General features: G+C 43.1%; 5 protein-coding genes across 5 annotated transcripts; 1 reads left to right on the top strand and 4 right to left on the bottom strand.

Annotated features, from left to right (window-relative positions):
- Positions 1-1,063: 1,063 nt before the first annotated feature.
- On the bottom strand, positions 1,064-1,435 carry BT62DRAFT_1012029 (uncharacterized protein; the record flags this gene model as incomplete). Its single annotated transcript, XM_043177865.1, has 1 exon — positions 1,064-1,435. One exon carries the CDS (start codon positions 1,433-1,435, stop codon positions 1,064-1,066), a length of 372 nt encoding a protein of 123 aa, XP_043034502.1.
- Positions 1,436-1,560: 125 nt separating this feature from the next.
- On the bottom strand, positions 1,561-2,328 carry BT62DRAFT_1012030 (uncharacterized protein; the record flags this gene model as incomplete). The annotated part of the gene is made up of 4 exons (XM_043177866.1): positions 1,561-1,969; positions 2,022-2,086; positions 2,120-2,230; positions 2,296-2,328. 4 exons carry the CDS (start codon positions 2,326-2,328, stop codon positions 1,561-1,563), a joined length of 618 nt encoding a protein of 205 aa, XP_043034503.1.
- A 507-nt stretch (positions 2,329-2,835) lies between these two features.
- On the bottom strand, positions 2,836-3,975 carry BT62DRAFT_1012031 (uncharacterized protein; the record flags this gene model as incomplete). The annotated part of the gene is made up of 7 exons (XM_043177867.1): positions 2,836-2,921; positions 2,977-3,181; positions 3,221-3,418; positions 3,476-3,547; positions 3,588-3,796; positions 3,838-3,881; positions 3,938-3,975. 7 exons carry the CDS (start codon positions 3,973-3,975, stop codon positions 2,836-2,838), a joined length of 852 nt encoding a protein of 283 aa, XP_043034504.1.
- A 936-nt stretch (positions 3,976-4,911) lies between these two features.
- Positions 4,912-5,753, bottom strand: BT62DRAFT_1012032 (uncharacterized protein; the record flags this gene model as incomplete). The annotated part of the gene is made up of 4 exons (XM_043177868.1): positions 4,912-5,180; positions 5,236-5,334; positions 5,409-5,583; positions 5,637-5,753. The coding sequence occupies 4 exons, from the start codon at positions 5,751-5,753 to the stop codon at positions 4,912-4,914; spliced, it is 660 nt and encodes a 219-aa protein (XP_043034505.1).
- A 960-nt stretch (positions 5,754-6,713) lies between these two features.
- Positions 6,714-8,118, top strand: BT62DRAFT_1046595 (uncharacterized protein; the record flags this gene model as incomplete). Its single annotated transcript, XM_043178486.1, has 8 exons — positions 6,714-6,725; positions 6,778-6,819; positions 6,875-6,961; positions 7,012-7,116; positions 7,170-7,589; positions 7,640-7,759; positions 7,815-7,893; positions 8,051-8,118. 8 exons carry the CDS (start codon positions 6,714-6,716, stop codon positions 8,116-8,118), a joined length of 933 nt encoding a protein of 310 aa, XP_043034506.1.
- Between the last annotated feature and the right edge of the window lie 5,220 nt (positions 8,119-13,338).

The raw sequence follows: 13,338 nt of genomic DNA on the forward strand, positions 1-13,338 counted from the left end.
ATTGACAATTTCTACCGGTGCTGAGGTTTGATAAGGTATAATCAGACAGAGGCATGTGTATTTCCGAACTATAGCTCCGCTGCCGCTCGGTCATAAGCAGCAGGACCATCGACTCTAGCTGCTTCAGTCTCGCTCTTTCACGGAGTGATTCCACCTCGTCATGACTATGTTGTGTGCCAGACGGAGAGGGAGATGTATCTATTGTCGGCATTTCAAGGGACCGGATTGGGTCAAGAGTGCAGGTGATTTTCCTTTCACAGTCCGGATCTGGTATCTGTGACTTCCTTTCACGCTCTTCGTAGGGACGCCGGAAGACAACAAGGAAGAGCAAGACGGCGGATGTGATCGTGATCCCTCCTAGGACGCTTCCTATCATTGTGCCGGTATGGACCGATGTTCCAGTGGGTGTGCTCATGGGTGAGTTGCTACTTCAGCGTTCCATTATCCCATGGACGGAGGGATAAATTACACAGAGACGAACGGTTCTGCTAAAGAGTATGACTCGGTTTCCGCGCTGGCAGATGATGAGGCAAGTGGTGTAACGGCTAATCATGACTCGGTGCTAAAAAGGAAGAAAATTAAGCCCACATCCGACGGGAGAGCGCGGAATACTCACTGTGGGTTTCAGTCCTCTCCTTCAGGAAAGGGGCAAAGAATCGACGTCGGTATGCAAACCATTAAAGGGTAAGAAACAGCACATGCGAACTAATCACGGATGGCAAACAGCACGCCGCCATGAGTTCTAAATACTTCTTATACATTGGTGATACAAAGAAGTGTCCTAGAACTAGTCAGTCCGAAGACAGTCTATGAAGAGCAGTCATTGGTGACGCAAAGGGACCGTTATGTTCTCGCCTTTCGACCGAAGGCAATGCGGTCTGCTACTGCGATTATGTACTCCGAAAAACTCGAGTGTTTAGTTTGGGAAGTAGCAACGCATCTCTGCTTTGGAGCGTCGACGAGGAGCGACAGGATACCGGTCCAATCCGATCCTACTTGGTGAATAGAAAAATGGAGATGACGGATGGAGCACCCCGAACGAAGGAGAAATCGTTCGAGTACGTCAAATGAGAAGCTGATCCTCCAGTCTGGACTTTGCGGGGATGAACAGAAGGGCTTCAGGAGCCGGAGATGTGTAAGTGCTGGTAGGGTAAAATGAGAGAGCTCTTGTAGTCCCTCGATCTCGATTTGGCGCAAGGCAGTATGGACCTGAGGCGGGGGAGCCCATCCTATGGCATGTCAGACTCTCAGTCCAATGAAATTCGGATTTCGAGGTGGGGAGGTCGTGGATAATCGACGACAATTCATTCTGGGTCAGGTCTTTCGTGGTAAGTTCTTTTAGCCCCGATGAAGGTAAATGGATTGGGACAAATGGGAGGAGGGTCGCTGAACGAAGGTTCGGCGCTGTTTCCAGGGTCGCAGTGAGACGAGCCATCGTGAGAGTAACGCCCCAGCAGGAGTCGGAAGTCACTTCGAAATGAATTGACTGAAGGAGGGGAAGCGCCCCAAGAATGAGGCATTCGAAGAGCTCGTGGAGTACAGAAATGGAGGCTTTCATTTTTATGGATTTCCAGCGACGCGATCCGACACTCGAGTTTTGAGCAAGTCGCGTACGTGTGTATAACTACCTGCAAGTTCGTGATCCGTAAACTCCACCCTGCGCATTAGGGCTGTGGTTCCAGACCACCGGAGCACGGTGCTGAGTCCCTCGATATTACTGATAGAGAAAGAATGACGCAGCGACTGTCGCGTCGACCCTACATGTACAGTCGACCATAGATATGGGAAGGAAGTCGCAATGTGCCTCCACTGATGATAAACATAGCTGAGCGTCCACAGGGACTGGATGACGCGCGCAGCAATGGCAGAATCGTCCTGAATCGCCCAAAGGAATATTTCGTGGAGTAATTCCACGGGTAAGTCATTGATGAACCGGGGCGGCAGCGCTGTAATCGCAGTTGGGGAAACTCTATCCATGTTTTTGCTGTTGGTATGAATTTCCTGAGAAAGTGTTAGCCTACTTCGCTTTCAGGAGAATGGAAGTTAACCTGGGCGTACGAGGAAAGAACGTTCCCGTGTACGAATCCTGGGAGTCGAGGTGAGCTTTAAAGGACCGTACAGCAATAAACGTTACTAGGTGAAAGTTGAAATCTAAGGAGGGCACGACGGTATTTTCCGGCCACAACTCGACCTTGAACTCTGTGCCGCGCCTTGCACATGTTACAATTTCCTGATTGATACAAGCGCACGGTGAATTCATTCGTTTTTCTGATGTCGGAAGTAAAGTTTACTAACCAGCTGGGGTTTAACGGGATATTGAGCATTCATTTTAGTAAAATGACATCAAGAACACGCGAAAACGTCTGTTTCAGTATGTCAGACGAAAGAGCCGGAGCTTCAGTAGATCCCCTGAAATTGAAGCCCTTCTGGTCGTCATAGTTTCTGTATTGAGCGCCACATCTGTGGTCGACTCGCTTGTTCAATATATAGTGGATTGAGGACTACCCTCTTGAGCCCCCATTCAAAGCGTTGAGTTCGCCGTTGGAATCGTCCCCGAGAAGTGAATCATTGTATCACATCCGTTGGCCCTCGGCGATCAATCCGCCGCATGGGCGAGTCTCGACTTCGTCCCGGATCTGTCCCGGATCCGCCCCAGCTCTCATGGGTTCACAGATATCGAAAAAGGTTCACAAGCTCGAAGATTTTCCATCAATAGCCCGATTAACAAACACCCTGTCCAATCACTGGCCTTCACTTTTCCCGCGCAAAAAAATTACCGCCGCGAACCGGTCCGTATCGTGAGGAAGAATCATTAATCATGCAGAACGGCGTCACCTACATCCCCGCTTCGTTGGGAATGACCCGTGGAACTGCTCTTTGCCCTCGGATCAAAGGAAATAATGCCCTTGTTCCTGGATAGGCTGAAAAAAAGAACAGAAGTGAGCACAGCTGTTATGCAGGAACCATGAGGGGAACCCCAAAGGCCGTTCACAGCCTTACAAAGATATCGAATATGGTAAGGAGACGAAAAGACGACGACGGCATATACATGAGAAGGACCTGATACTGATGAATATTGTTCGTGGGAAGGATTAGAAAGTATTCCATTCTCCATGTGAAGGCGCTCTGCGGTTGTCGAGAGGGCGAGAAGATGTTCTTCGTCGTTCTCAGGGGAAAGTAACTAGCACTCGTCCGATGCAGATGTCCGGACATGCTAAACGTTGCGCAAGCTTCCCTGAGTGAAAATTTTCTTTGCCGCCCTGCTCGCATTTATGGACCTTGATGAACATGCAGGGAGAAGCGTGTTAAGGTCAAGCTCTGCAAATAGACATTGAGGTCGGCGTGGCGTTGACCTCCGAATTGTGAGTAATGCTCGACCACGAAGAACAGCAGGCAATCTAGATTGTTCATAGCTATTCTGGGTATAGGCCGACCAATGAGCAACACATTGCCACAATCGTACACGCTGACATACCATAGCATATGTTTCTCTGTTGGTGACATTTCCGCAGTACGGAACCATATCTCCACTCAATTCATGATCCGACTGCCATTTAATCATCATTTCCACAGGACGGACATCGCACAGAGGAGGAAAGTAGTGGCATCAGCAGCAACGAAGTAGGCGCCGTTCCCGGTATACCTACATAACTCCAACCTGTATTGGTACGCGGCGTTTCCGGTTTGGGGTTCCAACTCAACTCCATGAGGACTGGAGGTTTCATATAAGGCGATCGACTAAGATTTTGAAACACGACAAGCGGTTTCCGCAGGCTCGCCTTCTTCGCTACCATGTCTGTAAGGGGAGAAGTTGTCAGGAAAGATTTGGTACAGAACTAAGGAGACGAACATCTTTGTCGACGCTAGGTTTATCCCTTTGCCTGGAGCAGGGACAAACTGTTAAAACAAATAATAATTGATAACAAGCTGCACTCACGGCTGGGGCCAGTTCCTTTTCGGCATGGAAATAGACATGCTGAAAATGCTGTGACTTTCAATTACCTTTATATGCTGCAAAAATGGGATAAGGCAAACATGATGAAAAACTTGCTATTTTTGGCACTTTTTATATGCCAAAAGCAAACTCTTTTCTGCAAATGAAAAATGGTTTCCTTTGTTCTCACAGAGAGGGATGCCGTTTCAATTCAATTTTCCCTGCAGTTTTCCTTTACAGAAGAGAATATGGAAATGATCTCATTTATCAACTCACTTTACTGAATTCATTCTTACTATTTTTAAAATTCAATGAAATGTGGCAACATTTTCGGGTCCAATTTTTCTGCCGAGAAAATGTACCGGTCCCAGCAGTGACTGACCATCAGTCCTCCTAACTATGATTCTATAACCAGCCAGTGCTCTCTAACTCGTCTGATTCCATCTACTTCACAATTTCTATGGCACCCGGTCTCCATAACGTCGCCTAAATGTCGCTCCCTGAAACATGGCTGCCTTCCCCGAACGGATGGATGAAGCAGTTCACGGTGAAGAATCACAGAAGCGAAGGAAGGAAGAGGCGACCCCTGAGATAATTGAAGGGCTCCATAGCAAGTTATCGCCAACTTAAAGAAGGGCATATGATACAGACGGACAGCAATGGATCTGCTCGATTTCGATTTTACGAAGCTTCAAGATCACAGAGCGTCTCGTCAATAAATCAAAGATGCTGGTAGAATTAATGAGAATGTCCAGGAAGAGATCCAGAAGACACGCTCATCGTTGTTCTTATTAGACTCCCACTTCTTGTCGTCGCTCCAAGGTTCAAAAGCTACGTTCATGAATCTGACAGCACAACAGCACAGCTGAAAGCATGACCAATAGACAAAAGCTTCTACCTACAAAGAGCGCATTTCTTCAATGTTTATTAGACTTTTGAGGATCTCAAGCTTCAGCAGGGACGATAGAAGGAGGCACTCAAAAGGGCTGAAAGACCAGTAGTCCGACGCCCAGACCAGAAGTTGTGAAATATAGATTGAATAAAGGGGGGAGGAGAGGAGGAGAACGGAATATGCCCACGAAACCTTCAAGATCTGATTTTCTGTCTATCGCACCGGGACTATGAGAACCACAAGCACTACCGCCATCAAGGTATGAGTCCTGTATAGCGTTGCAACACTGAGTGCTGACTATGGCGATCAGCTCTTTCGAGCTTGGTACTGGCGGATTCGCTTCCTCTTTCATGTCTTAGTTTCTCTTATAATATTCCATCACATTCTCTATTACAGGTCATATCCTTACAGGAAAAAAACACATCGGACTCTAACCTCCTCTCATTGATGTATGCAACGGATGGAAGGGCGACCTTGGCTGTAGGCTGCTCCGCCTTGTTATTTTCGACTACTTTTCAACCGTGAGAGATTGTGTCTGGAATTGCGTTGGACAATCATGGTCTATTTCTGATTCTTCGCAACGTTTAAAAGTGTCGGGGTGCATCTTCTTTCGTCCGATGAAGGGCGTATGCCGCGCATTTTTGAGAGCGACGGCGAAAGGAAAGACCGCCCAGCATTTAATCCAGAATATTTGTGATGCTTTGATAACACTGCCTGGGTCAGCTGGGTCGTTCTTCTCCTTGAAAAATTCTATAGCCTTAAGGCAAGTCATCGGCCCTCTTTTCAGCCTTTGATGTTGTTTTTCATGACGTCTCTGTATCCAAACATTCCCCGTTGAATAAGCTGTACAGTGTACTGAGGAGGAGACCGTGCAGCTGCCGGAAACGCCCATAGAACCTTCAACTGCTTAGAAGATCCTGGAACCATATGACGACGTTTCGTACCCAAGATTTTACATTTCAAAGGGCCGAATTCTGTGCTTGTAATGCCCAGTAACAAGTTACGGCGGATTATATGCTATCATCCATAGAATTTGGGCATTCGTGGAATGGTGCGAGTACCTTCTTTGCCTATCTCATTTTGCCCACTTCTTTGCACAGAAAAAGTATGTAGATCATCCTGAAGCTCATATCAAAGAAAGAACGATCGCAAGAGGGACAATTTACGATACTCATCGCGTGCGACTAGGGCTGTTCCAGGATCGACATCTTTTCACTCTGCCCATGGAACCGAATTTGATTAGAGATAAGATGGTTCGGAAACACCAGAAACAGGTGCGGCACTATTAATTCAGATGCCTTCTCACCTAACATGACTGGCAGCGATCCTTCGTTGCCAAAGGTGCCAGTCTATTTTCGTTTACAATCATGACACAGATGGCAATGCCATCTTTCTCAAAGACTTTGCTTCAATACCTGCCCACCGCCAACCGATTCTGGGCAATCTGCTATATCGCACGAAAAAAAAATTCTTTCAGTTAGCCTGTGGCGGTCGCATTTCGGTGACAAAAGCGCTCCCAGTATTTCAAATTCGACGCGCGCATCCATTTGACTTGTAAAATTCGAGGACAATGCCGTGGATTAGGTACATTGCAATATTCATGGTTAATTATTGATAGTCTTTTTTGGGCCCTTATAGTTGTCTTTTTCTTGATGCATGATCATTTTATTGATAACGCCGCATTGACATTTGCAAATTACCTTGGGATTATCTTTCCAGTACCACAAAGACACTACCAGAAAGCGCATAGTCCGTATAGTTATGTCTTAGTTATCGATTTTATTATTGTTACTGAACTTTTCCTGAGTTAGCGGTGGCATGAACACACGATTATATAAAGCTCTCCTAGACGGTGGACTCGTCCCCACATCTCAGCCTTGATAAAGAATGTCATCAGAGGTAAAGGACTCCCTCTCTCCGACTAAGATGACACATCTCATTCTTTCCACAGAACATCACTCTTCCATCCTTCGCCACACTGTGTCAATCACTGGTATGCGCTTCAGATTGCTAAACAACCATTCAGTATTCTCACGTACGAACTGTAGAACGTTCCGCATCCATCATCGGAACTCGGATCTCTCGTTCAGCCTAACACGGGCCGAATCGCACTATTGTATACATCTCCACCTGTTGTACGTTTTCTTTGAATATCGTCATCACGTAGATTCTGACATCTGATCAGCTCGTCATCGGTTCAAATGGATATCAATGTATCCAAGGTCCCCTGAACTATGACCAACAGTGGCTATTGCAGGGCAGAGCCTCTGGATTCGTACTCAAAAATCTCGTTAGTCCATAGTTCCTTTGCCGTCCAATCTACATCTAACGAAAAGCCCTCAGCGCCCGGGGAATTACTGCGAGATGGGGAAACAGCCAACAGAATGGGCACCAGAACACGATGCCGTGCGCTGTCGCATAAACACATCCACATCCACAGAACCAGGGCAGTCTTGTTTCGTCTGGAATGTAAGGAGGATTCATTTCAGTCCCAGCACGGATGCACCCAAAGCGCAAGGGAATTTCTTCCGTGTTTATCTGCATCGTCCTGAGGGAGATAACCATTCTCGTATCCCTGTTCTGTCGACTGTTCCGTTCATCTCAGCAGATCTGACTGACATAGCCCTTGGTCTACCGGGTGTTAGCATCGCTCGCATACTTGCCAAAGAACCTGACATCTTGGTCAATGCCAACAGTTTAAGAAGCGTTATTCCGTATCCTCAGTCTGTCAATACAACATCTACTATCAAGGTCGAAATTAAGGTCAGAATTATGACTTTGATTCACAACAATAAGGTCAACGTTGCATTTAGATCATAGGGTACCATAAATTGGCACTAGCAGTTATTCCGGTGGAATGTAGTCATGGTATCCTCAGTCATCTGGGATTAGCCAAAAGTGTTGCATATGTCTTTCGACAATTGATCTGCCAGGTATGAGCACCTCATCACTTTCTGTATACTGCTATCTGGATAACTGATATGACAGAGGGACAAGGAAAATCAGCCACAGTGCTTGAGTGAGATGTACATGAGATTGGTTGCCCTCTACTTGGTGGATCCTTCAGGTGAAAAGTGGAGTGCAGCATATGCTGTAGTGAATCCTTAATGGTTCCCATGATATACAATGAACATTACTAAGTATATTGTACTCCTATCAATTATATATGTCTGAGAACTTCAACTTTGAGCCATTAAAAATCTGCAGAATAATTACATATGCAGTTGAGTTTGCTCCAGCAGCAAACAAGAATGAGCCAGCTTCTCTTGTGCATCAGTGGGTGAAACCATAGATGGCAGACTGTACCATGACCAATGACTTCTTCCTCTTTTTTTCTTACTTGAATTGAGATACATTTCATGATGCCAACTAGATGAGAGAATAAAGATATATCACTGCAATTGGCTAATGTATGTTTCCTGCAATGTCATAGATCCTCAGACTCATTATAGCAAAATTCCAAGTAGCTAGTTATACAGACCTACCATCTATCATATGTTCTGCCATTCTAAAATGGCATATCCAAACACTGCATAATGTTGAGGTTTGGAAGGGAGATCAAATTATGCAATAAGGTGGACAGGACTCCAAAACAGATTTGGAAAAATTTAGATCCTTGGTCTCCTCTTTACATTGAATATCAAAGGGGACTACCTGGAAGAAATCATAATTTGTTATCAATGAATTAACAATGTGCAAAATGGAGCCTACTTAATTTGCAGACAGACAAGCATCTAAATATAACTATGTATTCCCTGTTTCAGACCTTCATAAACTCTCACTCTGGATGAAATAAAAATTGCTATTCACAATGACTGTTACATGCATGCCAACAGCCTCTGCTTCACACTGACTCCTGCTTCCAAGTTCCCAATCTAACAAGCTAACCATTGGGATTCAGCTGCTCACTATATGCCCACTTTATTTGTATTTCATTTATTATTTTATATCTCAATTTTATATACTAATTCTAGAATCTGATTTTAGCAGTGAATAGACAGTGCTGGAGTTTATCAGACTCCAACTCAGAATTAGCTACCTGTAGTATATCAGCTCTGTACAATTATAATAGATACTCAGTTTGAATATCAACTTGGTTCAGCCCAATACTTCATCCCTACTCTCATCATCTTAAGTCCAATAGATTATGCTTTGTTTTGAATATTTTAATCCTATACCACTACTCTCTCCACATATTCTGCTTTATATTCAAATCCTTTAGACTTTGGCTCAAGGGTGACATTGCTAATAGCTTTGCCAAGCCCACACACTCTGCTGGTCTCTGCATGTGCAATTCAAGCCCATCTATTAGCATGTTCCTAACAGTATATTTGAACTCAATCTCTTAAGTCAAAAATTTTCTTTATCATATCCACCACATTCATTGAAATCCTGATAAACCTCCAACAAACTTGGTCTTAGCTATGGAAAAACCTCACTAAAGCCCCATGGAACCACATATGATACAGGCATGATGTCACAATGCTGTGCCTTACTCATTGTCTCATGAAACACAGCTGGTATTGGCATGCTGACACAGTATGACTATGCAATAGCATGACAATAGACAGGCCAACTGTGTCAAGTGACAACTAAACAATCACAAATACTTAAGTACTGCAACTGCCAGGGTCTGACACTAGCTGATGATAAAGCAAGTTGATGAGGATAATAGAGGTGAGATAGAGAGATCAGTTGAGTATGCTCATCCATTGAAGAGATGATCATATGTGCAAGCTAGAAACTGATACAGCAGAGAACTATCTGCTGATCACACCCACATTCACACATATACATAACACTCTTAGTTTGTTGGGGGATTGTAATGTGATAAGAGTAGTAATAGCAGAACAACTGTATCTTCAATAATCTACTGCACACAAATAGCAATAGTGCACATATATATATCTGAGATCTCTCTAAGTCTCAAAGCTTTTGTTGAAACAAGAGGAGTGACAAATTTTGCTGGGACTCAAGGCAAGAGTACTTTATCATAACCCAATACTTCAAAACACTCTCACAAAACCCTCAAAAAATCCTAAGCACTGCTCAGACCAAACTCAAAGATTGTAACACACACACACAATACAGGACTTAAACCTTCATGCTCTAAGCAGAAACACTTCACAACTTCACAAACACAAGCACCAAAGGATTTAAACCTCTGTGCACAAGTTTCCTAACTGATCATAGACTCAAAGAATTGAAATCTTTGTGACACAGATGTACAAAAAATGATAAAACTCCATCTGATAGACTGAAAGGGTTTGAACCTCTGCTGATCTGCAGAAATAACACAAATAACACTGTCCATAGACCAAAGGGTTTGAATCTTTGCCAATCTACAGAAATAACCAGAAAAATCCTGTCTGACAGATCCAAAGGGTTTGAATCTCTGCCACCTGTAGTGCCTCATGTCACAAATACCTTAAAAACTCAAGATAGTGCCCTTCAGACACTGCTCTCTTATTCTCAGGCTAGAGCACAATTCAAAACCTCTTATTAAATTGAATTAGAGTCCTGCACAAGCTTTGATGGCTCACACAGTTTTCAAATCTCTCTTAATGATGTCAACAGTGGGTTTATTCTCTCACCCAAAGTTACAACACAAACTCAGAGCTGGAGTGCAAGGCCTTCATGCCCAATACACTGCAACTGTGGAGCATCAGAAATTTATTTACTACTTTTTACAATGCAGTGTTTAAATAGGCTACTGCTGTACTTACTAAGAGACCTAATATAGTAGTTCAATGCATGGAACTCTGTTCTGGAGTCTCTTGCACATCATTTGCATGAATGTTGCAGTCTGATATGCATATTCTACTCTGAGTTGGGACTGCCTTCTGTTTCTATGCAATCTGACACCAGTTAGCTCTGTTAGTGGCCTAGCCACTGGTCTCTTTGCTTTTTTATCTCCATAAGGCAATTAACCCATGCACAGGAGTCATTCTAGACTCTCAGGATTATTTTTGGTCATTACTTTCATCAAATCTTCTCATTTTCAGCCAATGATTCTGCTATTTGAGTTTATCTCACTGTGCACCAACTCTCTACTCTAGAACATATCCTGCAGCCTGTCAATATCTATGTGTCATTGATCAATGTGATATAAAGTTGCATGCAAAGCCCTGATCATATTTTGATCATATGTTCTTTATTTTTGGTGAGACTTTCTGTACTTGTGTTAGCATATTTAGTGTCAAGTGGTGAGACCTCATGCACAGTATGACCTCTCCTAGTATCATACTACCACTAGGCCTCAAGCCAGTTGTCATATAAGTCTCATTTCACTGTGCTGTAGCTATGTTCTTTATTGCATATATAGTAGACTGTGATACAGTCATTGTATTATCATAATTTGCAAAATCACAGATCTAAACATGCAGAGGGCATGTCAATGTTCAGTCTCATTATAAATTTTCTTCATCTCTGCTGCAAAGTCTTTTGCCTGGGGTACTTGGCTTTTTCTTTGTGAGAGGTTCATCTCAGTATTCAGATGGCTTCCAGTGTTTACATAGAATATATTGTAGCCTATTGATGAATTTTCATGGTTATTGTAGGCAAATCCTGCCATTGGAAGACACTCTATCCAGTCATCTTGCCAGTGGTTTATGAAAATCCTGAGGTACTTTTCAATTTTTTGATTGACCTGCTTAGTTTATTCATCAGGCTGAGAGTGATATGCCATAGAGAGATTCCCAATGATTCTGAGCAACTTGTAAAGTTCTTTAATAAACTGTGATATGAACTGTAGGCTATAATCCAAGATTATCTTGTCAGAGAGCCTATAATGTGCATATACATGATCTCAGAACAAATGTGCTCAGCTCTCAGTATTCAAATTCATGTTTGTCACAATTGGGATTAGTTCTTTGGAAAATTGGTCTACCACCACTAAGACAGCATCACACCCCTTGGACTCAGAAAGAGGCCCTATCATGTCAACTGAGATTATCTTCCACTTGTCAGAAGAGACTTTATTGATGTATAGTGTTGCTGCTTGCTACTGAGTGCTTCATTTCACCCTCTGACACATCTTGCATCTCCTGATGTATGCTTCCACTGACTGTTTGAGACTAGGCCATCAATAATTGTGTGTGACCAATTCTTGTTTCTTGGTGATTCCTGGATGATCTACTGTTGCTGTTATGATTTTCTCCCTTTTTCTCTCTTAATCAACCTCTATTTATGCTTAATCAGGGTGCTTAGACTAGTGCTTGAGACTGTGAGACAGGCTTAGTCATAACAATAAGGCCAAGTCCATCATTGTCTTCTGATGCAATGATGCTTCTCAACAATGGACAACACTCTTTTGTAGGAAGTAATGACACCTAAGGACAAAGAGCACAATGATTGGAACAGATACAATTAGTAATAGTATATTTATCACAACAGACAAACAGTATATAAGTAGCATAGCTCTTGCTGTAGATACTCAGCTTCAAGCTAAAGTTTATATCTTCACCATTCTACCTCAAGCCTCTTGTAACAGTCTTGAAATACAATGCCACATAAACACATATAGTGAACTTAGGCATGACTGTATGAATATGATACAGTGTCTATTTATCATGTGTTTCAGTGATATGTCACTTGGGCTTAACAGTTGCATGACCATAGCATGTCATGATGATTTTCCCATGAAGCTTTTTGTTGGCAGGAATGTATAGTTAGTCATGAAAATAGCATATCTACTCTTCAAGAGTCCATCCATCCTTCTTCTTGTCAAGTGCTAGCTGTACCACCTTCTCCACCAACTTCTTCTCTCAGCAAACCTTCTTCAGGATTTCTGGGACTGTAGAGAAAATTATTGCATTTATATAGAATAGCTCTGGCTTGAGGATGACAATTTCTTCATTGTCATTTTCTTTCTGATCATAGTTGGCTTGTTAACTGAATAGATCAGCCTTCTTATTAGCAATACCAGGTTTGTGATAGAGTGTGAAATGATATTCAGCTAGTTCTGTCATCCAGTGCACTTGTCTATGGTTTAGCTTCTGTGGTTTTTTGAAATACTGGAGATTTTGATGGTTCATCCAGATTTCAAAATCATACTTAGTATTCATGAGATAATAGTACTGTTATGATTTTTCATTTCTTTCCTTACTCTAACCCCTATTTATGCTTAGTCAGAGTGCTAGAACAAGTGCTTAAGACCATGGGATGAGGCTTAGTCATCACAACTAGCCAAGTCTGTCATTGTCTTTCAATGCAGTAGCATTGTCTGACTATGCACAATCAATCTTTTATGAATGGTAGTGACACCCTAGGACAATGAGCACAATGGACCCAGAAACACATAACTAGCAGTAGTATTATTAGCTAACTTGTACAGTATTTAAGGCCACTCACTCTCACTGGTAACCCCCAGCTTCAAGCTAAAGTTTATTCTATCTCATTCTACTCCTGAGCTATTCACACAAAGCCTTGACACACTGGGAGTCAATAACAGCACATCAAGTGGACTCTATCAGAAGGCTTGAACATGAAGCCATGATAGTTTATCATGTGC

The sequence above is a fragment of the Guyanagaster necrorhizus genome (genome assembly GCF_019112545.1).
Source record: "Guyanagaster necrorhizus MCA 3950 unplaced genomic scaffold BT62scaffold_42, whole genome shotgun sequence".
Lineage (NCBI taxonomy): Eukaryota > Fungi > Basidiomycota > Agaricomycetes > Agaricales > Physalacriaceae > Guyanagaster > Guyanagaster necrorhizus.